Source organism: Lepisosteus oculatus, chromosome 28 (assembly GCF_040954835.1).
Source record: "Lepisosteus oculatus isolate fLepOcu1 chromosome 28, fLepOcu1.hap2, whole genome shotgun sequence".
Lineage (NCBI taxonomy): Eukaryota > Metazoa > Chordata > Actinopteri > Semionotiformes > Lepisosteidae > Lepisosteus > Lepisosteus oculatus.
This window is the reverse complement of record NC_090723.1, coordinates 5,372,783-5,399,438: the sequence shown is the minus strand read 5'-3', so window position 1 is coordinate 5,399,438 and position 26,656 is coordinate 5,372,783. Positions and strand designations below refer to the sequence as shown.

The following is a 26,656-nucleotide window of genomic DNA, read 5'->3' as shown; positions in this document are numbered from 1 at the left end:
AGGCTGTCAGCTTAGGGGGCTCTCTGACACGTGGGCGCAGCAAGCAGCAGGAGATCCATTAAGAGAGGATGATAAATATTCATCACTGAGGGCTGTGCTGTGGCTGCTGTCAGTCCCCCTCTCATGCGCTCTGACTGGGCTACAACATGGGCTTGAGCACTCTGCCAGTGTGTACACAGAGACGACTGCGCTCTGCTGTGCGGCAGCCCCTTTCTCAATTCCACCTCAATCCCCTCTTACTCTGCTGGAGATCTTCTTGATTTCCTCCAATTTTGTCTTAAGGGTGCAAGCTGTGGCACTGACAGAGCCGCAAACTAATCCAGCCCTTCTCCGCAACTGCACTTACTTGTTCAAATTAATGCAGCCCATAGACCCTACCCACAGCCCTTGCACACAACTGATTGCCATGTGCTGGCAAACAGTGCCCAGGAGCCACACTGGGAATCAGGTCAGAGAGAACTAAACAAAAGAGACATGTATGAACCAATTTCTTCTGCGCCCACAGATTTCCACTGTCCAAAGCAAACAATGAAGGCTCTGTCTCTGGACTGTCTGTCAGTTCTGTGAAGCTGCTTTAATAGAAACAAACATGGACAAACTCATGCACAAGCAGACACGCCCACATGCATTCCTCTCCTTTCTGATGCTGGAGACTATCTGCCCAGAGCAGGGGTCAACTGATTTTGCTCAGTCTCCAGATCTTGCACCATGAGTCGCCCAATTCCCTTTGGGTCCTGGATCAGAATTCATGGACCCCAAAAAATGTGTGCCATCACCTTTTTTTGTATTAAAAGTGTTTTCCCTTACAAAATCTTGGAGCAAACAAATTCACAAAGTGCAAAAGCAAAGCACAAAAGCACATAAGTGACGTGAATCATTCCACTTGATATTTTGGAACCATTCACCAGGGACTCCTTGAGCACGTGCACCGTGGAATTCGCAGACACTCACGACATCGGCAGGTACAATAATCATGTGAAACAACATTGCTAAGTGGAACATCAGGCAAAGATGACATGAAAAGAAAAACGGTAAACCTTCATTTATTCTGCAGCTACAGCTTAAACTCAAAATGTGAGGAGAGGAATGGCACCCAATTATTCACAGTACTTCCAGTCTTTTAAAAAGGCTGAGTAAGTGCAGCGGAGCTCTGTCACAACAGCAGCTTCATGGTCGTGCCTGTCAAGCTTCTTCCCCTCGGAGATTTGGACACCTATTGGGAATATGTGACTGAATATCACAAAGCAAAAGCGATGATCCTTAGCAGCTACACAGCTGTTTTCCTTATCTTTCTTCCCTGTAAAGCAGAGTTCACGGGTGGACGAACACTGCCTTCTCTTGAGCACTGCTTTTTAACACCTGCTTCTGCTGTCTGGCACTGAGCGCCTTACAGGAAAGTGACATCATCCTCTCAGAACCTGGACAGGACAGGAGGCCAGCCCTTTTGGAATAGGGGGATTCTCCACTAACCCTGCATATGGGATATTATTCCTGCACCTGTTATATTCTTCATTTTGACAGGACAGACTCTGCCCTACATGAACACCTTTCCTCATTTACTTACTACGTCTAAATCTGTGAGCTTTTTTTTTTCTTACAATTCCTTATGATTTTAGAAATGATGCATCTTCATTATTTTATCGATCTTTGTAAGCTTTGAGGCCGGGTTGAAAGAAAATAAATATTTTTCATTAAGAAATGGGCATCATTTTAACTAACGGCTTCTCCTACATCTGAATCATTTCTACCTGAGACAAAGCATACTGTGCAACTGGGTTATGTACTAAGCAGGAGCTGCATTTAATGCAACTCTGTTTTGCTTGACTTACAAGCTAATGAATAAGCAAATGAAATCAGGGTGCTGAAATTAGAAGCAATCCTGAAGGCAGCATTAGGTCCTTTCTATTTTCTCCTGCACTGCAGGCAGCATCGTCACGCCCCACTGATCCAGAGTAAGACCCACTCCCCTGTCTCGGCATCCAGGCTTGGCAACAATGAACAAAAATAGAAGGCTAGAGGAAAGGGATTTAGACTTAAGAGGTGACATTCCAAGAATATGGCTGTCTAAACTCTCTCAAACGATCGGCTTCTCTGCCTCTCCTCATTCTCATTACTCCTAATGTTCGTGTGGCTTTTCACCGAGATGGCGGGCCTCTTGAATGCTGAACAGCATGGCAGAAACGGGCCAAACCAACAATGAGAAGACTAGTGGCCCCCAGCAGCCCCTGGACATCGGCCGCCCCGTGCCTCGTCTGGTCTAAATGAAGATTGGAGACTCTCTGCTGCTCGGGAATGCCTGCTTTCTCGAATCAGCGGCCCAGAGTACTCCTGAGACCTGTGCTCGTGCCGCATAATGAGGTGTCACTGGCGGTTACGCAGAGTGTCAGTGTGCAAGCGCTCCTAACAGCCGGGGCGCCCCGAGAAACGAGGCGCCGGCGTCTAACTAATCAGACGGCTGCGATGAGAGTCGATTACCTGGGGCTCGTGGGAACGGGAGGGAAGGCAACAATGCCAGGTCACAGATCGGCACCCGTGCTTCCAAAATAAAAAGGTTTTGCCGTCTTCCTTCACTTTGAGAAGGGAAACTTTTCCCCAAGCTTAGCCTTTCTAGCACGAACACTCGGATTGTTCTCGAGCCTGGAGAGTGGCAGTCCCCACAACAATAACAATAACACTGAAAGCTGGCAGATTTATCCAGAACAGCTTACTGGGACTCCAGTGAAGAGATACAACACGCACAACGAAGTTACAGATTCACTTATAACCTGACCTCAGCTTTGAGTCATCCAGAAAATGGAGCACAAGAAGGCAAAGGACTTTTTTCCTGGTGACCAATGTGATTTAATGGCAAAGCTGAGGCTTGAACAGGCAGCCTTAACCACTGAACCATCTACAGCTTATCCAGCATATGGATTAGAAAGCAACTCTGAGTTTCAACACCCATAGTTAAAATCCATAGTTTTGATAAAAACCATTAAACAACTAAGAACTCCCAAGCAAGGATATTCTCAGGGCCGCAGTCCACCAAGTTTAATAGGATAAGAATTATACAGTATATACCTTACAATACTCACGGATACAGACCTGGAAAAAGTGGTATTAAAGACCCATTTGATGCAAATCATACAGTATTCATATATATTCCTTACACTTGTATAGTGCTTTACTGGACACTCCACTCAAAGAGCTTTACAGACAGCGGTAGCTCCGCCTGGACGATGTGATTGCAGTCATAAAGCGCACAGTACGCTCACCTCACATCAGCTAAATCATGCCGTTGAGAATCCATGGTGGAGTAAAGACCAGGAGTGAATATACTGGAAGTGCTCTGGAGACCTTTCATATTGAATTTTCATATTGACCAGTTTAACAGGAAATGTGTTCAATCAACACTGCGTACCCTCCAGGGACTGGAGCCGGATCCTGCCCGACACAGGTGAGCAGGATATTCATCGGATCAAAAATACACACTGCTGTAGGTCCCTGAGGTTTAATGATTGAGGAGCTAGAGGCTGGAGAGTGCTACACATCTACCTGGAAATGCACTGTGAAATTGATCAAGCACAATCCATAGTAGAGCTACAAACATTTTGAATAAACACGTACCTAGCCAAGTAGAGTGCTACACAATTTGCACAGAACTGATATTGTTTTCATTGCCACCTTCAACTCAAGTCATTCTTCACAATAAGGATTTCCAGAATGGTTCATTAGCCGCTCAATTAATCATTTAATTCTCAGCCATTCCCATTAATGTTCGGGCTGGAAGAAGCTAATCCCTGCTCCCTCTCCTGCACTGCATTAAGAAAGTATTGAAACACTTTACTGTACAGTCCAATGTCTTGCTCTGGAGGAGCTGGACCACTTTTGAGTCAAAACGAGTTGTCTTTATCAGTTAATCCAAATTCTTGAATTCTTTATGTTTTTTTCCCTGAATTCAATTTTGTCTTTAGTCTCCCAAGAAGCCCCAAACCTATGCTGTTTCAAATCAATGTTTCTCAGGCAGGGGACCTCTGAAACATGCAGTGAATACAGGCTCCTAGTTGAAATATTTATTTTAAACAACACCTTTAATGATAGCGTCTACGTGTTAGCATGGCACTTTACAGTGAAAAACCGCAAAAGCAAAAAGATTAGATGTACAGTAATATGCTCGATACAATGCAAATTAAACTAGTGCTCAAAAAAGGTGTTAAAAAGGGATTTAACAGAGCTGGCTGGCTGGCTAACTTGCTGACTTACAAGATCTAATAGAGGCTCAAAGGTCATTCCACAGCACTGGAGCACCCGAACAGAAAGTGTAGTCTCCCAGATTTCAGATCCTTGGCTGGTGAATTGTATACCGAGATGCTCTGTGGTTTTCATCTCGTTAGGGGGCCAGGCTAATGAAATCAGCAGAAATGGAACAGAACTGTCTCCCAAGAGTAAGATGCACCAGGGTTATGCTTGAAGAGGCCCTGCCACATGTTTTCCTAGCTACCCATTTGGCACCATGCCGTTCTGCGACATGGGCAGTGTCGTTCTGGGGACATGTCTCTCATCAGAGACACAGAGTGATGAGCAAGACCACAGATAGACCACCATGTCTATGCCTGAGCCCGTCATGCCAAGAGACTCTGTTCTAAAGCACACCTGAAGAGACACAGGTCCAGTCCTGGCTGCTGCAGTGCCAGCCCTACAGGAAGCATCTCTAAACACGAGCAGCCGGTCAACAGGCTCAGAGACCTGCTTCACTGCCTTGTAGGGTAGACATTCCCTCTTGACACAGGACCGCACAGGCATGCTGAAACTCCTCCGTTTGCGGGTCGCAGATGGAAAAGCAGGCACAGTTAGCATTGATATGGCGCAAAAGCAGCACAGCAGGAAAAGATCCTTCCCCCGCCAGCCAGAGTGCAGATCTGTGGGTCCTACCTTGGCCGCCGGCCGGCTTGCCGCTGCTGAGCTGCTTGAGACGCTTCTGGTGCGATTTGCCGTTGTAGTGGATCTGGGCCTGGGCGGCGGAGTTGAGCTGAATGTTGCACACCTCGCACAGCGTGTACGTCTGGTGCTTCTTCTCCCGCTTGAGGCGCTGCTCCGGGCCCCCCGGCGGGTCCCCCCCGCCCCGCTCCGGCGGGCCCTTCTCCAGCGCGGGGGCGGGGCTGAAGGGCCGCTTCATCCCTGCGGAGGAGGAGAGGGGGCGTCGGTGAGCGGGCAGGGCGAACCCCACTTCAGACGACACTGCGACAGGGTTGCCCTAATTGTAGATTGTGGGTACCCCTAGGTGCCCTAAATTCAGCCCCCATTCTTACAGTATACAATTCTTCAACAGCAAGGAGAGGCTTGCATCTCAGGAAAGCAATTAAAACATGTCAATGTCAGGCAAGCAAGCGAGTTTTGCTCCCTTGACTTGTTCATTTCTATTTTGCTTTTTCCATTCAGAAATCTCAGGTATTAACTGGGGGTGTGTACCCTTATCCAACCCATTTCTCTTGGTTTTGCAATTACTTGATCCAGCCATTTTTTTTTCCCCTGGAGGTGGTGTGTTACAATGAATAAATAAAGGTCAAATAAATCCTGATTCCATGCATCTTGGTTTCAGGCTGTTATGCCAAGAAATACATTACTTTGGAAAGGATGTGCAGACTTTATATACTGTAGGCAATGTATATCTATTTGTTCTTGATTTCTCCAAAACCTCTTCCAGTCTAAGAACAGACCCTGTTTTATATTTACTGTAAGTTTTCAATAGCTGGTGTACTGAGGTTTCCCTTTACAAAGAGGAGGATTTCAGAACAAAGTTATCCTAACAGCTAATATCTCAGGTGATGAAAAAGGCTAGGAAATATTATAAAGAGCAACACTCATGACCCGACCACTCCAACTATTTAACTCAGCGATGCCACAAACCAGCCCTTGATAGGAGTCACTAGCCTGTCTTCCACTTAATTACCTCCAAGACACAGTTAATGTAAACGTGAGCTAAGGATCAGCTAAATTGTAAGATTCCTAGAATTCAGAAGTGTAGAACTGCGCCCAAAATTTGAGCTTGTGGGTGCAGTTCTGAGAAACATCCACTAGGGGACGCATATGTGCCACGTTGTGAAAAGTTGCTCAGCAGACACCTGATTGGGCTGAGCTAGCCCCTGTCATCACACAATTTTCTAGCTGAATAGCTTTGTAGCGCCTTTATTCCCACATTTTCTGATACAACAATAAATTAAGAGTTAAAATATAGAACGGCACCTCTCTGCGCTGCCTGTGAAACACTTTACTGCACCTTGACACAAACAGGAATAACTGTACAGCTGCTGTGGTACTACCATACAGTTGCCGTTGTGAAAAACGACAAGAATATATGATTTTAGAATAAATTTAGAAAAGCCTTCCGAGAGATCAGCAGTAGAGCCTGCTGGGAACAGCGGTCGATCAGTTCTGGTTCTGACCCGGTTTGCCATCCCCTCTGTGCTCCAGGATTGTTCTGAACCGGCTTTCTGAGCTAATGAGACAAGAGAGGACCCCAGAAGGACTTGAGCTGAGCCGGCAGCTCTGTTCTCTGCACCCCACTCGCAGCTCTGTTCATTTCGAATCATTTTCATTACCCTCACCTCGCCTGCCCTCAAGAATTCCCCCTGGCTCGGTCTGTGCAAATGCTGAAATGCCAGCATATCGGTCACATAGAATATGAGCATCAACCACCCACCCCGACAAGAGTTTCAGCCCGAAAGACAGACGACAGCACAGAGACATCACATTGTCGCCTCAGGCACACCAAATTGTGGATGTTTTGCGCACAGGAAAGGGATTTTGTGAAGGAAAAAAAAAACAACAAAATTGAGGCCACTCTGTCCAGTTTGCTGAACTGCAGAAGGATGACGCACGATACAGTTTTTGCTGTCCTGCATCCAGGAAGATTAGAATGAAGTGTGGATTAGAGATCCGTTGCAAAAATGAAATGCATTTTGGACTGTTAGTGCCTCCAGAATACTGTAATTTAAAGCATTTTGTAAAGGGAACTCGTATATTCCTAGCACACAATAAGTCTTGATTTTAAACAAGCATTATTTATCTGTTTTCATCAGCTTGTTTTATTATTCCCAGCATGGAAATACCATGGTAATGCATACTGTACAGCAATGTTGGAAATTCATGCATTAAGTCTGACAAATAAAAGCATCCCTCACTGAATTGTACAAGTCGTCGGTCTCCTCGTGATCTACATTTCAAAACCCCCCAGCTGTAAAGTCATTTTCAGTCACTGCGGTGTAAAACGGTCACTTTCCTATGCCTGCTATTCCTGTTCAAGAAATTCATTCTGACCACAATGGCGCCCCCTGTGATCCAATGTTGAAGACTGCAGCTGGAATTAAAATCGGCCCTTCCTTGAACAAGTTGAGTGCTGTGATTTCTTTATGTATTCTCATTAAAAAATTATAAACCTAAACACAATAGTTTATATAAAATGAAAGGAATAGAATAAAATACACTACAAGGTACATCGGTCAACATGCACCCACCCCAGGTAGTCTCCTACTGTATTTCCAAAGAGCAAAATGTTTTAATTGAACAATTCAGGATTAGAAGAACATACTGTATTTAGACTTTGTTCAAACAAACCGTTAGACACTTGTTTCATTATGATAGTGGAGGGGGCTCTGTTCTCTGGAGGTTGTGGGTTCAAATCCTAATTTAAAACTGCTACTGTGCCCCTGAGCACCAACATTTTAAATGGGCAGCAAAATTTCTAAGCTAAAACGAAGAGGTAGGTATAAAGTCAATAAGGACATCTGTTGAAAAGCGTTGGTAATAACAACAATAACGACAGCAGCTTAATTCGATTTTCGTTTGAGTAGGGAGCTGTGTCAGCATGCGCAGGCTGCAAAGGAACAGGTAAAGGTTTATTCCATGCTGTGACACACCTGAAGACAGTTCCACCGCCAAAACTCCTGTGTCTCCTCTCTTTTCCTTTCAGCGTGGAATAAACCCTTGCATGCTCCTTGGCAGCCTAAATTTCATAATATTGATTGTTTCAACTCTTGAAAACAGATGCAGAAAAAGCAGAAGGCTAATTAACTGCAACTCGCCACATTGCAATGGCCATCTCCAGGCGCGCCTGTCTCGTGCCAAGGGCAGGCTGTCCTTGCAGGAGCCGGCCAGCCCCTGGTTTATGCACGACACTAACGCAATATTCTACTGGATGCGGTATCAGAGTGGCGTTACAGGAATCAGAGTGGTACTGCAGGCGTGTTCAATGCATTACAGCCCCCGTAACTGAAACGCGAGAGCCGGAGGGATACCGATGCCACAGAGGCACCGGCTGGCCTTTCTCCTCCCGGACAGCACACGGCCCGCCGAGTCATCCCGCGCTCCTGCCTTTCCAGCTGGGATCGCCCCGCTCCCAGGGCTGCCCTCCGCTTCCTCAGTTCCAACCCATTCCTGACCTTCCCACTGGGAAAGGACTCTCGCCCGACTCCGAGCGAGAGCCGATCTCACAGCTGCTGGGCTGAAATTCAAAACTGCGATCTGAGCAGGTAACTGCGAGAAGATGACCAGCTGTATACGAGGAGAGGTCCTGCCATGTTTTCACACCTCTTTTCTTTGCAACTTTTGGCGTATTCAATTTCAAGCAATTTTGCACACAAAAAAAACAAACAAATGCCGCCCAGCAATGCAGGGCTGGCAAACTGCTTTGCGGTTTTGTGACTTTTATTTTGGAATTAAAAACATTAGCTACATAAACCCAGTCTGCCGGATCCATGAAAATGTCTCAATTAAAAGACTTTGAAGATAAAACACAAGACATATGGAAAGCGGTCTGTTTCATTACAAGGTACAGTGATTTCCATAAAATATTGTCTCTTGAAGTCTACAGAAACAATCTAGTAAGCATTGCCTAAAGTTCATTTTTTGTTCACTCTCGGTGCATGCAAATGTCAACAGGAATCTAAAAGCTTTGCTGTAGAGAAGATTTTCCTTGAAAAACACTTCCTTCATCTGCGGTGGGGTACATGGTCCCACACAGTCGTGCTCTCAAGCCCCGGTGGCTGTGATGCTGGCGGTATAGCCCGAGGAAATGCAGGGAATGGCTAAACTAATGACAGCCTGATAACGAGCAGCGAAAAAAACTCTCCGACTTCCTAATGTCAGCATCATCAGTGGAGCTGGGAAAGCACACAGTTCAGCTGCGGGTCGAGATCTCACACTGGGGCTGCTGGGAGCCTTTTGCACTTAGAAGACAGACCACACGTCTCCGGCCTCCTGAGAACACGCCGCTCAGCTCCGTGTGCGGGACGCCCTCCACACGCCGGGCACGTTCATTCCACTGGATACAACCGGCTGTTTCCCGGGACTTCATTATTACTGGGTTAGAGGTCATAGGGAGCCCCCAGCGGAACAAGAAAATCAGAGTTAGAGCACTGTGGAGCTGCGGCACGCTGCACTCCTGCCTGATCATCTTTCCGAAAAGGCATTTCTCCCAGGGCCTTCCTTCCCTTCAGAGCTCCCCTCCTCTCTCTGATGTCTACTGCTCTTCGGTCCCAGCCTGTAGGTTCAGAGCTTAACCCTGAGAGCAAGCTCATTATGGACAGAGTCCAGTCCTGCAGGGCTAAGGTCTCTGCAGATTTTCATTCCAGCTCAGCCATTAAGGACTCACAACGAGCTAACTTTTCATTTAACTGAAGCACTTCCACGGCTTGTCCTAGACCTTGAGGTGGTGATGATTTCAAAAGATCTACAAATCTGGACTGCAACCCCTCCAGGACTTGGCACGAACAGTAAAAGTACATTGCACAACAATGAGCACTCCCAAACACAGCAATATCTGGCACTGAGGCTTAAGCACATCCTTCCCGTCCTTATTTACTATTCTGAACTCTAAAACTAGTCCCTTACAAGCACATTAACCTAACAGTTCTGTCAAGACTTGAGTTTGAATTTCCCAAGAGAAAACACGAGGACTAGTTATCTCTTTCCGTGTTCAGTTATGGGATTGCTTTTCATTTTATGGGAAGAGTGAAAGATTTGAGGACATGATGGGAATCATGACACCCATCTTTATGAACCAACTCTTGCTAGAGGCTCACAGCACATTCTTAACAGAATATCGTCTGGTTTGCGCTATTTGTGTAGGGAAGACAGATTAGACAACGGCTTACTTGCACACGAGCATCTGTTTGGTTGCTTTTCAGCTCATTTTCAAGAGAAACCCAAGGACTCATCACTTCTCAACTGCAGTCTCCAACCCCGGGAAAACATGACAGGAGAGGATCACAGGAATGCTAAAGGAAACCACAGGAATCTTTGAACCAATGTTGCACCTATTATCTCAGATTAGCTATAATGCACCAAAGACTACACAGTAACAAGGAGGTAGACAACAGGCGACAATTTAAATACACAACGACTGATTCAAGATGTGCTTTGCTATTCAAAATAATAATTATGAGCACAATCACAATAATTTAAAATTATTTGCTACATCAATTTACTAAATTATATATTTGCACAGAATGCTTTTCAGTACAGGGAACATGAGATGGTTTATACTAGACAAGAAAATAACTATAAACTGTAAATGCTTCATTTACATAATCAAATTTTGAAATGTGGTCTGATTGTACATTTCGGAATCTGAGTTAATTCAAAAGGATATGATTAATTCTTGCATTACACCAGCTCCTGCATCTCTCCACTGGTTGCCTGTTCAAGAGGAATGATTTCAGACTTCAACTGTGAACCTGTCCAGCCATGCCATTAATGGTAATTAAGTGTATTCCAATGTGTCATATGTGCTTTGGAAATTGTTCACTTGAAGGAATAATTCCCATGTGAGTTGGTGTTGTGCAGGTAAGCAAGGAACCCAAAATAATTAATGTTTTTAAAAGCCTGTTTACTGTTTGCCTTAGCTACAGTACATAACAGAACCGTTACATGAGTATATTCCTGTGTTTAACTTCCAAGTGATTAGTTATATGGCTACTCATATTTTTAAAAATCTTTAAACCTCAGTATGAAGAGTTTTCATACTTCAGTACTGTAGCATGGTGAGGTACTGTATACTGAACGAACTTATTGCAGTTTTCAAATTGCTATTTTTTGCTCACTTCTTTTGTCACATTAAGACTTGTTATTGTTTTGTGGCTGGTTTCAGTGTTTTTTCCCCTCTTCTATTTTTAAATGGTACGCAAGCTGAATGAAAAAAGAAGTTTGTTCTAGTTTCTTGTAGCTCTCTGCGAAACGATGTACTTCTTTATTTAAATCAAGCAGGGATGTTTTGTTCACATGACTGTATATTTTGCCTTCCCCCAAAATTAAACACAAGGACTAGCCACCAACAAGCTTTAAGCTTTTCCGAATCTGGAATGCATGATCGGTAGAAACACGATGATGGAGAATGTCAGCAAAGGCCAAAAACAGTATATTTATCCGCACACACCAGAGTCATTAAAAAAAAGTCACCAGAGTATATTATATAAAATAAAACTTACAAAAAAAATATATAGTGTTGTTTATAAAGCCTCTTTTGATATTCCCCCTCTGAGTGCTCCTTCAGTTTCCATCAAGTGTTTTTTCAAAGGTTTCAAGTAGATTTTGGCACAAAGTGAAGAACCTCTTTATAGCTGTGCTCCCCCCTTCATCTCCCTGCGCCTCACACCCCCGTCTCCTGGCTCCTCCGCTTGTCCGCTTGTATTCCCTGTGGGAGAGGAGGCGGCGCCTCCGGATCCCTCTCCGCTCCGACCCCTGCCGCCCCCGGCACGCTCTCCCTGACCTCCTCAAGACCCCCAACCCCAGCCTGCTCCCCTCCACGGCGTGGTGCCCTTCCTGGGGGTGGCGAAGGGTGGGGAGATCATGCACAGGAAGAGGGGTCTGCAGTCAGCAGTCGCAGGCCGGAATGCACTGGCAAACACTGCTCAGAGCGGTCCTATTGATCAAGGGGAGACCTGGTAAACACACCCTTGTGGACTCCCATCCTCAAACCCCCCATGAGTTTTGGAAGAGGTGTGACTGGGGGATAGTCTTTAAACTATCCCAACAGTGCTTGAAAATGCATTCGAACCAGAGTTCAGTCAGCCCTTCCTTCTTTTTTGCTCCTGGCTGTCGTCCACACCAATTTGCACAGTTTCTCTACCATTTGCATTGCAGAGCTGTGTTACAAACCTGCTCCTTCCCGAGAGAACCTGTTTTAAAAGTCAGAGGGACTAAACAGTCGGTAAGTGGCACGGGTGCTGGGCAGAGTGCCATAATGTACCCCTCCTTTCCATTTGGTGTGCCCACATATCCCATTCATCATAGTCTGATCTTCTGCTGACAGAGGCCAAACCTCCTAGAACGTCAGTGTGGTATTTTCAGAATTTATGGGCCCAGGCTGCAATCCAAATTCACCCTAAAATATTTTTCTTATTACAATTGCAACATGATCCTGTTTAGCCCGCAGCTCCTCCACAACCCAAAACAAAACATGATAGACAGCCCTACACCATAGCCACTTAGTAAATACCAACCTCCTCTGGCCACTGTCCCCATTCTTGATGCTTATTCAGGCCTCCTGAAATTAAATCTGGGTTACCCTTTAAGGACAGTGATCTTGTGTTTGTGTGCTGGAGAGAGGGAGACCTTCAGATTGGCCTTTATACACAATCAGGAATAAGTCTCTGCTTGGCACATGCTTGGCAAATATGGAACCGTTTTTTTGAATAAAAATGTTAAATGTCAGTGTCTGGGCGCAAACTTTCTGTGCTGTAAACAAAAAATACCAGCCACTTCATTGGAAGCGTTGCGCAAAAGAAACATTTTCTTCAGATGCCAAGGTGCAATTGGTGGGTCACATGGTCGTTGTATACTGCTTTTTTTTTTAATGCTGGCATTCTTCGTAAGAACCTGATGTCCTGATGCCTTAGAAATCTTAGCAGATGGAAGCACGAGCGATCTTGTCATGAGCTGAAAGGAACACAGAGCCTACACTCACGTACCTTCGTGTCAGATATAGTGACCTTGAACACTCAGGAAAACACAAGGACTCCTGTAGCCAGTCAAAGGGCTACAAAAACTAAGAAGGCTTCCTTTCCTTGGAAGTCAGAGGTGCTTATTGGCTGTCCACCGGCATGCAGCAGACTGTATAATGTCGCTCACTGGATCACCTCAAGTTGGCAAAACCTGCCCCAAGCACAAATGTTGCATATTCTAAGCATCTTAAAGGTAAAATGATATTTGAACTCCAAGCACTCTTATGTTAATATTAGAAGTGGCTAACACAGCACATGGCCGACTTAGTCTCTTGATGTTCACCAGCAAAAAATAGCACCTACAGTTGCAGGGTCCTGTGGAGTTTGCAGAGCCAGGTAAGGAATGTCCAGGCTGGGCAGAGTGATGTGTGAGTGGCCAAGCGGTGTGGACGTGCTTAAGTTGCTTAAGTAAGCTGCTGAAAATTCTAGGCGTGTTGTATAACAGAGAGTGGCGCATGGCAGATCGGGGTAATTTTGGTTCAAAGGCAGGATTCTCTCCTCCTTTTTAAGTCAATGCGGGACAGAAGAAAGTGTCAAATGAGTTTTTGGTCTACGCCTGACACAAGACATCTACAGACTTGTCTGGCAAGGTTGTGTTTTTCCTATTTTCCTGCTCTTTGTGCTCACGCCAAAGTGAATGAGAGATGAAACTGAAACCGACTTTGATCACTGGAAAGTGTGTGCTCGTCTGTGAGCACGGGGTGTGTGGTCTTGACAGGTCCCTGTGTGTGAACACACAAGGTCTGTCCCTGTGCTTTTTGAATAGGGTGCAAAGCCATTAGGTGAGGGTGAGTGACTGTGATACGTTACAACACAGAGGTTGCCTACGTTGCAGGGTTACAGGCAAGAAACCATGCTGGAGATAAATTATCTGACACTTTGAATCTCTCACGCCAAGCCACATGACCAGCATGGACAATCTGTCCATTAGGAAAAGAAGTGGGAACCGATTATTTTTTATTCCCCCTCTCCCCAAATGTGGCATCTCCAGCTGCTCCATTCGACTTGTCTTTTCTGTTGTGATCCCCCTACCACACAAGAGAGGCAGGAACTGCCCAGACTGTCCTATGAAAGCAATTGGAATAAGCTGCAGGTCCTATTGCCTCTGTCTAGCAGTCAGCACGGGCTGCAGGAGTGCCTCTGTCATAGACTGCACTACTTTGCAAATGCATCTGCCTGCAGCTGTCAGCGCTTTTAAACAGGTGAAAGACGGCTTCCCATGCTACACTGCTGAACACCTTGTGCTTTCCTTCATAGAGAAGCCGCCGACAGCAGAGTGATGTGAAACAAGTGTCGGTCTGTTCTGGACACTGATCCTGGCTGCTGCCTGACACCGCACCGATTAATCAGAAATCGCAAGAGCCTGGTCCATCTGGCGAGAGAGAGGAAATAAATTGTTCGCGTAACCAAGCTTTCAGGTTACATTTATTCTTCCTAATCACGTGCAAAACCGATTTCAATCTGTTCACTTGTTTCCATACGTAGGACTACCTGACAAGTAGTGTAATCCACAGGTCTGCCCCACTCAATCATTCTTATCTCCTGCTAACAAATGAAGCCCAAATCGTCTTATACAGCTCTAGGAGGCAGGAAAGGAAAAAAATAATTTTCCTAAATCAGTTTTTTTCCTAATCTCAAAACGCAAAAACGGTTTCCTTCGCAGCCTGTGTGAGCGCTTGCAAGCATGTCTATCTGGGAGTTGCTGTCACTCAGCAGGTGCTCCAGGGTGTCTTTAAAGTGGTGCCACTTGACCAAACACATGGTTCTGTTCGCTTTGCTCAAGCAGGTGGACATGGAGGCAGGGCAGTGACCGAGGAGTCAGGAAGAAAGCGCTGTCGCACACCCTCCTCGTCAGCTGCAACGACGCTGGGCCTCTGCCCAGGCTCATAAACACCATTTTCTGCTCGTAGCGTTCTTAGAAAGCCAACCAGAAAAACATATGGGATGACAGTAGTAAATTTAGCAGTAAAAAAAATGTTTTATGAGTCACTCGTAAAAAGGTGACAAACTGCGGTTTACAACACTACATGGCGCAGGCGGTATCTGTCTTACACTATTAGTGCAAGTTGCAATGAGCAGCACAAGTACATTCTGGGGGCAGCCACTGTGGGATGTCTCGATCGATCTGGGCCAGCCAAGGCAGGACTCTGGGAAAGACCTGACCATGCTTTTGACATCTTCAGTGAAACATCACAAAATGTGGCTCTGCTGTAAAATATGGCTAGGTATGTTTCACGGGGGACGGAAATCTAATCCTCACTGGTATGCTTTTCAGCTCCCATCAAGCTGCAGACTCCAGGGCTCTAAGGAGATGGCATGCTGTGCACTGGAAGCTTAGGTTGAAAGAAGTGTGAGAGCTGAAAACAGAATATATTATTTGCATTGCTTTATTTACCTACAGGAAGCTACTGGATTAAAACAAATTCCAGGTTTCTGCCAGGCTTGGATGGGACAGAACTGTCACATTAAAGCCTTTCCTCCACCATAAAGTCTGAAATGTCAAGAGTGTGAACCACAAAAATAATCAAAGGACCTACCGTGCACCAAACATCACAGGGAGAGAGAGTATGCACGGTTGTCCCACTGCAAACGAAACCAGCAGTGATTGAAGATGGAGCTCCAGGCTCTTGGATTGCAGCAGCTGGTGGCTTCAGTTATGATCGCAGGCCTCTCAGGGCAAGGCCTATGCATTCTCACAAGTCACTCTCACTCCCAGTGGATCTGGCGGTGGGCTCTTAATCGAAATTGCAGGCTCTCCCATGAGGCCGATAAGGCAAAGCCCCAAAGGACCACACCTGTCAGGCAACCCCCCCGTACGCCCTCCCCTGGGGGTTGTTTCTAAACTTAGCATTCCACTGAGGCAGTGACATTCCTCACATGATCCAGGCGGCCTGGAAGCACGCGCAAGACCTCGACAAACTGACCCCCCATGACCGGAGGAGGTCACACAAACACGAGGGGGACATACCTTCTCAGCCCACAGCACCCCACTCGATCTCAACCCATCAGAGTCTTAAAATGCCAATTCCGAGTCCATTTACAGTGAGGGCGTCCCGTCCTGGTGCTGCTCCACCTGACTCGGTCTCACTGCATGCACGTGGGGTAACATTAGCCTGACTGGAAGTCTCCATTAACGTGTATTGTGTTTTACGAGAGCACACTGGACCTTGTCAACACCTCGGGCCCTATAGATTGCATTTCAGGGATGATATTGGACAGGAGCTAATGGTTTGAAGAAGACAGAGTGCTGTCGCGATTAATGCTCAGGCTGGATTTATCGCAGCCTGGGCAGCCAAGTGCAATTTGCACCGTGTTTTTCATGCAAGGGAAAACGATCCTTTTCACTTACTCTCTTGGGGGCAAGGAGCATTTCCCTGGTTTTCTGACTGTGCATTGCGGTGGCTCTCCACACCTGCTGCCTGTTTTTCTGAAGGAGGATTCGTCATGGTGCCTCGCAGCTGGTTACTTTGTCTAGCTACAGGTGACGGGATTTGGTACTTTCCATTTTCACTCCATTCCTTTTCGCAGTTTCTTTCATAAATTTAGCTTTGCCCAATTATTCTGCCCTATTTGGCAATAAAGATTTAATTGCCTCAGCTGACTGCTGTAACCCTTGTACCAGCACAAGACCTCAGACCATCTACTTCGGCCTTGCATGGTAAATGGTATGACTGGGGAGAGAATAGATACCATTCTGTCCAACAACTCAGTTCTCATGGGCACCACATGTGCCACAGCTGTGGCCTTATGCAGGCCTGACTCAAGTTGCCCCAGCACAGCAATTTCTACACTCCAGGGCCTATCCTGCCTTTAGGATAATTAGGAACAAATCAGCCCCATAACTTTCAGTTGCAGTACCTTGCAAATGCAACTGAAGCACTTGCTACTTTCAAAGCCTCAGATGTCAAGCACACAGGCCCCGCAAAGTGTTAGATAGTGTTATTTTTCTTACTCCATTAAAGTGTGTTTACGTTTTTAATCCTATACATAAACAGAAGGGGAATATCCAGCTACAGAACTTCATAATTCCTCCTGACTGACTGTGATTTTTTGAAAAGGAAGACAGTACCTTCAGCAGAGGTGTTTTAATGCTATATTTACTGAACTGCATTCTGTATTAATGGTAACCATTTACAGTTCCTGAAAGCAGAAATGACTCCACTGGTTGGAATGAGTTAGAAGTGCCAAACATACCTATTGAAAACGATCTGTTTCTCTGCTGAATCACCCAAGGAGGGCACCACAGTCGGAGGTAGAGACATACTGAACTGACACTTCCCATAATAGAGCACCACATACCACAATGAGCAGATACCACAGCAGATACTTGGGTGACACAACGTGTTACAGACACTCCTGCCATTAATCAAGTATAGCAAGGCATAGCTGAATATCTCTCAGGAAGAAAATGTTGTTTTTGTTGGGGTTAAGAGGAGTCCTCTTTCCTAGAAAGCCCAGGGCGACAAGTAACAATAGCTCAGTGAAGTAGCAGCTCTGGGGTCTAGAGATTCAAGGTTGGGGTGACTGTATCACCCCTAAGCTATGCGGCTAGAACTCTCCCGTTTCCCTCCCTAGTCTGGGCCAAAGGAACACCTGCACAACGCCGTAAAGCCTGTCATCAGGAGCGATTCAATCTTGCAAGGTTCCAGCTCACAAACACAAACAGGCTGTCATCTCTTCCTCTCGAAGCCCTTATCTGCTTTCTGTCGGACAGCCTCGGTCAGATTTCCTTGCATCGGTAGCATTTGACAAAAAATAAGGCATATCCTTTAAATACTATCCCCCATCCCAAAACAGCCATCTCAAAAAGATCCTCTCTCCACAATGGAGAGCAGGCTGGCCTATCCCCGTCGGTAGTTATTACTCAGCCTGAGAAAATGAAGCCATGCTGTTCAACTGGATGTCCTGGCTTCTTTCAAGAAGATCACTTAACTACAGGCAAACAAGGGCTTATTTATGTATGGTTAAACATCAGGAGTTCCAGGTAACAAAAGATGTAAAGCAAATAAAAGGAAAAATGTTTTAAGGTCACACTGTATTTTTTTTTTTTTAAAATTACACTGGGCACTTCACTCAATTTCAATGCCCTCTACAGAAACCCTGAACTAAGCACATTGAGAAACTCTGATGTTCACACTCAATAACTCGACAAAGTGAATTTGTCACCTCTTCGTTTTATACTTAACAATGCAATTGAATCAATAAAACAGACATGACCCCACTTCATTCGCCAATCCTTAGGCTAGTCCTCAGACTCCATTTGCTGTGGAGTAAATTTAATGCAGTGCAGCGCAGGCTATCATCTGGCTTTTCCGAAGCAGACAGTGAGCACACGTTTGGGGAACAGACAGATGTCTCAGCCACTGTTCGTCTTCAGCAGTGTTTTTGCCCGAAGGTGAAAGTAACCAGCATCCTGCTGCAGATGCACTGTATACATATATCCTTCTTGGAAAGGGCTTTATCTAATTTCTCTGGTATCTTTCAGACATCTTGAGTGCTGACCAGAACTCTTTTCTCAAGGATGGGTACAGCTCATCTCCTTCCCCCCCTATTTGGCCATCTTCAGTTTCAAAAACGGTGCAGAATAACAACGGATTGAATTAGAAATCGATGCCCATGGCCCGGAGCTCAATGTCTTCAGCTCCACACCAGATGAGCCACAACCCAGCAGGCTCCCCATGTCTCTTTAAAAACTCCAGCAGCCTAAGAGCTGAGGAAGAATAGTTCAGTCGAGGCTGAAGAATAATGTTATGTATGCATAGGTTTTATTTTACAGCACCTTGAGAAGATGTTTCATGAAAAAGCACTGTACACAATTTACCTTTTTCAACAGCATCTTAGACGTAAAGGGACTTAGCATACCTCTATGCCAGAACTGGGGCTGCGAAGACATCTGAAGACTAAACTGTATACATTAATATTAAACACATACAGCACAGTGCAGGATAGCTCTCAATGTCAGGTGTAAAATGAAAAGCACACATTTTTTCCACACCTGTGCTTCCACAGTCACACTGTTTTTTTTATAATGGCTCAGCAGTTCTTGAAAGTTATGTTTCAAGAATAGAACTACTGTGTTTCAGTATGCTGTGTATCCTACAAGGGGGCTGTACTGAACCGTGCGGAAACGCACCATGGGTGTTCCAGGCACTCTCGTGCGAGAGAAGCCCGCTGCCCTGATTTTCGTCAATATTAAGCTTTCAAGCTGCGCGGCCTGTGAGGAATTGAGCTGATATTACGTGGGGGGGGGGGGGGGGGGGAGATTAGTCAGTTTATCCCCCGCAATTATGAACATATTGTTTACAATTCTGTGTCGTTCTGAGAGCCGTGGGGTGCAAATGAGAAAGCACAGGGAGAGGACAGCAGCAGAGCTCAAGACTTGGAACCAGGAGGGGACCTGGTGGGGACCAGGAGGCTGAAGGTGAGCACGAGAAACAGACACGCTTCCTAAGATTTTAAACTTTCAAAGAGAGACTGAAACGGAGATTCGAAATATTCACTGTGGCATAAAAAATGGCAAAGCACGGCGCGGCTTGTTTAAAGCACAAGGAAAACAGGATAAAGGCTCAGAGAGGGCCCTATCAGTACAAACGCTTGGGTCAATGCAGCAGAGCAAAAGCACAGAGAAAAGGCCACAGATTTCTCAAACTGCTATTCCCTGGGGGTGGTGAAGTGTGAATCTGGGACTTCATCAGCGGGTTAAACTAACACATCTCCTCTGCTTTAACAAGAATGACTTGGGGAACCCAACCTGGGGAATTGGCTAACGTAGCCTAGACTTAAACTCCCAAGGTTTACACTATGGGTCTCAAGAATCACCCCAAAGGGAAGCTTTCTTACCGGCTAAGCCACATGGTAGATGCCGAATTTAATGTATGAGCAAGAAAAAGCTCTGTGTACAAAAGCAGCTGAAGCAGATAGTCTTTGCTATGGCAAGACTTGGCCTAAAAGGTAAAAGTCTGCATTAAAAAAGACTTTTGTTCTCCTAAATCTCAAACACTTCTCCTTCTGTGCTTATTTATGTGCCCTTGTAAATGCAAACTTCATTGATCAAGTACCCAATTCTAGTTCCATTACTGAACAATGAATGCTAATACATCCAGGCTTCAGCAGTAAATTACACCACAGTATGTAGGCTGAGTGGGCTGCTGTTCTGCCGTGTTATTGTGTATAGCATGAACACCATACCTAGATGTCCATTCAGAACTGCCTGGAGCTTCAGGTTTGCAAAATTACAAGCAGTATTTTTATTAAAAATGTCAAAGAGGTCTGAGCTTCTCAGCTTAGTCATCCCTTGCTTTCTTAACTGCTAATATTTAACCAGAGAGCAAGGCAGCGGTTTGTCCCTCGACTCTTCCTCCCACCAGCTCCCCCCAAAAAAAAACAGCTGTTCTTTTATAATCAACGTGCCGTCTTTTGCAGCAATCAGATTGCATGAAAGGAGCTGTTTAACGGCACACTGAGCTGCTAACAAGTCGCTCTGCTTTGGCACTGTTGATTCCTGAAACTCTTTGCTTCGATGCTGTCCTTGTGCTGCTGCAAAATCACATGATGCTAAACGACCCTTCCTCTAAATACTTACAGCAGTTAAACAGAACTGGAACCTGTATCTACAATTTTTAAACAGCTTTAAAGCACAGACAACTGCAATGGTACTGACCCCCAAGAGGGGAAGTGTGTCTTGTGTGTTTGGTATGGAGAAAGATGCTTGGATCCCTTATCAGCAATAAGGACGTTCATGATTGCAGATTTAAGTCTGTATCTGATTACAGATGTTCATGCCTTTAGAAAAAGCACATATTCTTTGTTAAATTACAGCACGCTCACTGGTGCCTCTGCTAATTTTATTGAACAAGACGGAATTAGCAAATGGACGTTCAGATTGTCAAGTGAATTAACCAAAGACACAGAAATGTCTCGAGCTGTACTTTCAGTTCTGCAGGCTGCTTTCCACCCTGCAAGCTGTCTCATGCAGAACAGGACAAGAAAATGCTCTGGCTTTTCAGAAGAGAACGTGAGGCTGTAGACAAGAACAACTGCATCTGTAGAAAAACTGGAAGTGAAAAGTCTGAAACTGCTATCCGTAAGAAAGACAGATGAAAAGCAAGGCCCTGCGTTAAACCTTAGGAAGTCAGAGAGGTGTCTGCATTCAGCCTGAATAAGGGGTCTGAGCGCATCTGGATCAGATCCTCACCATAAAAAAAACATTAAGTCTGATAAAAATCCCCCAATGAAGTCAGTGGCAGACTTGTATTCTATTTTTTTCCCCTCTGTATTCTGATCACTTTCTCTGTAATCTGACTTCCGAAGTGATCCAATTTAATACCGACTGCGTTTCCTTGATGCGCCTGTTAAAAGTCCCGAGTGCTGCAGTGGGGGGGAAGCCGAGTTCTGAAGGCTTATGAGGGCTCCTGATGTTAATGATTAGCCCCCAGGGGAGACAGAAAATGCTCGCCGAGCTGCCACATCTTCTCAGGCAAGTGCGTAAATATTTTAGAGACAGTCGCAGAGGCGGCGGTGGCAGCACCAGCAATCTGCAGTCTTGACTTGTTTCGCTGGTCCTCCTGTCGAGAAATTGGACAGGAACGCCAGCTGGCTCAAAACGTAGCGGATTCCTAAGCTGTCCTCCCCGGTCCCAAGGTCCCATCAACCCTTCATGTTCCAGTTTGGTAGCTAGGCTTCCTGCAATGTCTAGAAGCTCCATGAATCACCCATGCAGCTCCTTACATTTAATGGCATTCATTTGGGATACAGGTTGACACGCGTGACCCAGATGGCTCCGGCTCGGGTCACATGGCTCTGGCCAGGATTCTCTAAGTGGCATCACACAATCAGCAGAGCACCAGTAGTTAAGGGCTGGCCTTAGCTGACCAGGGTGCCCTCAGCTTCCCAGCAAACAGCAACTCCCATGACTTACTACCCACCTGCAGAACCTAACTGTTAGGTTTATATAAAAAACATTCACCAATGTTCCTCGGCCCCGTTTTATTGGTGATCTATTCTTTCAAAATTCCACTTAGCAGCAGTTATTTGTTATTTACGTTGTAATGTAAAAATAACAACTTTCTTACATACTGAAACTGCAAGACTTTGTTAAAAGTGGGCATATGAAAGCCACAATCCGAGAGCCTTTCTGATTGGGCCGAAACAGCAACAGAAAAGATGCCTGAGTCGTCTGACTGATGACACAAAGGAACTGAGCAGGGCTGCATCAGATGCTGGCTCTGATGACATTTCCTAGGAGCTGCTTTGGAATGACACTGATTGAGATGATGGGCTCTTACGAGTGATGAACAGCTGTGAGGGATCGTGTTAATTAATTAGTTCCCTGTTGGAAGACAGGACAAGAACTGATTTACCCAGCAAGACCAAGAGGGAAAGGAAAGGTATTAAGAAAACTTGCCTTTGCAGGCTTTTGCGGTTAGTTCTTAAGCCTGCATTTCTTATTTAAATTTCACGATTTTGCACTAGTGAATAATTTAACATTATTGGAGATATCAGAGCACCCGAGAGCGCCTCCCCCATTTTTATTATAAAGCCAGCTAATTTGGAATGGCAGACTTTTTAAAAACTCAGCTTTACAGCGACGACTCCTGCAAGTGGAAACGAGGACCTGCCCAGTTGCTCCTCTGACACACCCAGAGTGTCAGAACCATTCATCTTTTGAGATGCTGGATGCTCCTCTGTGTACTAAATGTGGATTAGTATCAACTTGGGGGGAGACTTTGTTCTCACTGACACTGCTTCAATCTTGTAAGTGCCTGATGCACCGTGGGAGTCATCGTTTTGCCACAAGCCAAGATAACCCTGCCCGACTCTACCCTAGAGATACTGTGACAATTGTGCACAGATGCTTGAAAATACTGGGGCATGGCAAACTAGTGCCATTTCTAACGCTCCAACACCTGATGTTGGAGGGTACAGGACTGTTTTGAACTCTTCCAAGCTAACTTCATGTAAGTAATCCAATGACTGCTTCGTGTAGCTCTTGAAATAATTGACGAATTGCTAAGTTAATCATGAGAGGAGTTACTTGCCGTCTTCTGCAGCTGCTGTCAGCAGACCACACGAAAGAGCGCACTGCAGATCGCAGGGCCACACGGACAGCTCTCCCTGTGGGAGGTGCTCCACTCTGCCTGGCTCTGCACACTGAGTCAGGACTATTGCAGAGTCCCATCAGACCCAGCTGTGGCATTGATGGAGTGTGTGTATCTCTGCTGACAGGACCATCTGTATTACCACAGAGCGCTGTGGAGACCGTAACACTTCCTTATCCTACACAGGCCCAGAGGAACTGGAAGCACTCGCTGTGACTGCTGTGCTGGCATTGCTTTTCTCCACTGCCTGTGACAGTCAATAGGAAAGTTAAAATACAAGAGCAGGCAGTAGGCTGGGCAGTGGTGCATGACTCCAGTGCTATAAGGATGCTGTCCCTGAAACTACTGCTCCCACCTGAGCTTTTAAGTGATGTAATTATTGGCTTTACTGAACCACGTAACACTGTTTCCCATTTGTTTAGGTGCCAGACATAAAAATACTTACAAGACCTACAGTACCCCCCCCTCCAGGACTGAAGTTCTACACCTTAGAGGGAGACACACACTTGGACATAACATAAGACTAGAACATAAGTTACAAATTAGAGGAGGATGCTGGTCACACTTTGCCATTTCTTGAAATCAAACAAGGTATCCACTTCAGCAACATAACAACATTACTGCCTTTCTGCACTTTCTGCATTGATCTTCAATGCACTACCCTTTGGTGGCTGCCTGTGAACCCTGTTTGGCTGCTGATTCTAAAGGCATCCATTGAGTTGAGTCTGTCAAGGCCTTAGAGGCCTCTCTTGAACTCAAATAGTACAATAGCCAATCACAGGCTGCATGTGTAATCGGGGGTGGGTTCTTTCCTCCGATTGGCTAAGGATGTGCAGAAAAGGCGAGGCCCTGGTGCAGAACACGAGGTTTGAGTACAGTACAGGGATACAAGATAACACGGTTTAAGTTGTAGGTGATATAAATCTTTAGATTTCAGCCATTATGTTGATGTCACCAATTTCAATTTAAATGGTGTTAGTTGGTTTTATTATTTTACTTGATGGAAGCTCTTGTGATTCTTGTGATTAAAAGATTATGCAGCTGTTCTTAACTATGACTAAACCTAGTAATTCAGATGGGTAGCTGCATTAGCATGCGTAGGCTGCAAAGGAACAAGTAATAAGTTTATCCCATGCTGAAAAGAGAAGAAAGAAAACACAACGTTTCGACTGTGAAGCCTTCTTCAGGTGTAAGAACTATTTGAGGTATTACACCCAAAGAAGGCTCCAAAGCCAAAACATTGTGTTTTCTTTCTTCTCTTTTCAGCATGGAATAAACCTATTACTTGTTCCATGACATATACTGTAGTATACATTTAATTAGCCTTCTACAAAAGTTAGAATGTTATGGAGTGGAGTTACAGTGGACTAAGATGAATCTTTTCACCGGCAGAATTCTCCAAAATTAATCTTGTTTTCGTGAACACTTTGCAAACACACTCCAAACAGGGATACTGAGAGGTGCTGGCGTTTGGGTGCGCCCTTCATGTTGCCTGTCCGAAATGAACCCAATGAGGCTCGACAATCCACAGGTTCATCCAAAATGCGATATCATCTGCCTCCGTGACTGGTGCACCTTTAGGTGTAGTGCACTGAAAGAAAGCTTGATCGCTTTCTCATAATCAAGGATTAACCAACTGGCCAACTGAAGCAGATTCCCTGGGGTCCTTAAAGAAACAAGCAAATGATCCTCACATCGATAAGCTACTGAGCAACCAAAAGAGCAAAGAGGGGCCGAATGACCTTGTCCTGTTCATGTTAATAAAAGGCGATCGCAGTCACCACCTTGTGAAATTCAAAGCAGCTTGCCGTTCAAAGCAGCTTGTTTAAAACACTGCATTTCCCCAAATCATCCCGCTTTATAACAGTCGCCTGGCTCTGTCCCTCAGCTGGGGTGTTCGAGTGCTGTTGCTCTTCTAGTTTCCCCTCAGTTCTGTGATGGAGTGTTTGAAGCTGCAGGATGATTAATTCATCAGCCCCTTGAACAGAGCTGAGCAAGCCCATCTGTTAAGCAGACAAGCTCGACACTAATGTTTGTCTTGGTAGATACGAGAGAAACTAGAGCACCTGAAATAGAATAATCAGTCAGTGTGATTGCAGTGCTTTCTTGGCATGGAAATGGAGTACACAAATGTGACAAACTATTTGCGTTCAGGGGGGAAAGGTCATAAATATCATTTTAGAGGTCTCTCTACTACTGGCTCAGTGTATCATGTTTATTTTCCTTTAAAAGAAGGCCATTCTGCTCTTGTGCAGTCTGTTTTATTTGTGCTACTGTACATCCACTGCAGTACCCTATGCTCACACTAGGAGTGGCATTTGAAGTGACCTCTAACATCTAGTGTATTCTCAGGCAAGGGTATTCTCTAAGATCTAGTGTATTCTCAGGCAAGGGTATTCTCTAAGATCTAGTGTATTCTCAGGAGCGGGTTATGAAAATAACTGCTTTCAGTACAGGCATCAGTTTTCAATTTAGGGAAGCAACAGCATAAAACAGAAAACAGAAAATGTATAACAGGATAAAATAATAATAATAATAACAATAATAATAATAATAATCCCTTATACTTTTTTAGTGCTTTTCTTGACACTCTGCTCAAAGCACTTTTCGGGTAATGGGGACTCACCTCCACCACCACCAAAGTGCAGCGCTTACAATGCACATGCATTCTGTTGCCTTCATAATCCTTTTATTGGTCTTTTGCTGTTTTTTTTTTTATTTTTCTTCTTAGATATGTCACGATACCATGTTTTATTTACCAGTTTTATTCAGAATGTGTTGTGTGTTGCACTGCTTGCTTTTTAAATTGACCACCCTGAGGGATGAACAAAGTATTCTGAATCAAACAGAATCTAACCTGCGTTTCACATTTGGTAAGGTAAGGCTCCTCTAAATCCACTGGCGACTTCATCATCCTCCTCCTCCTCCTTAGTGTCTTTTGAGCCAAAGAACAGAGCTTTCCTTGCCAGGCAGGGGCTTTTAATTCTCTACACTGAATTTTTGAGCATACACACCGCACCTATAGACTGCAGTCCCTTTCTGCAAAATTTCACTTCCCGATTTATCTCCGTTAACCTGATCCCTGAATGCCGGGTCTCTGGAAATATGACTGCCCCCCGGCGCTCAGCAGGGAAGAGGCATGTGCATGTTTAGTGAAGAGAGGGCCAGAGCCCTTGTCAAAAAGCAGAGAGGAGGGAAGGAGATGGAGGGAGAGGTCACCCGCGTTGTGCCAAAGACTTCAATACATCCCCCCCCCCCACCACTACACACTGTGCCAGCGATTGGCAGGGACATCTCACAGCATGACAGACGCCCTCTGCTTCCCCTGAGGTCTAGCCTCTTCACTGCTCTCCTCAGTTTCACAGACACCACGTATCGTAGAGCTCTGACCTTCCCTGCAACACAACAGCAAACATCCCAGATAGAGGACGAGGGAGGAAACCAGCAGTATCAGCCAATTCATCCTCAGATATGGCTGGTTTTCTCAAAGAAGCCCACCGCCTGAGTTGCATAACCCTGCTAAACCGCGCAGTTTCAGGAGTACAAAGCACTCTGTTATAATTGGAGAAGATCTGATGTTTG

The 26,656-nt window shown here is 45.3% G+C and overlaps 1 protein-coding gene across 3 annotated transcripts in view; it reads right to left on the bottom strand.

Annotated features, from left to right (window-relative positions):
• Positions 1-26,656, bottom strand: part of znf385c (zinc finger protein 385C) — a 171,999-nt gene that overhangs the window by 98,662 nt on the left and 46,681 nt on the right. For all 3 annotated transcript variants that reach the window (XM_069185544.1, XM_069185546.1, XM_069185545.1), the window contains exon 2: positions 4,912-5,157. In XM_069185544.1, coding sequence (XP_069041645.1) covers positions 4,912-5,157 — 246 coding nt within the window. The remainder of the gene's footprint in view (positions 1-4,911; positions 5,158-26,656) is intronic.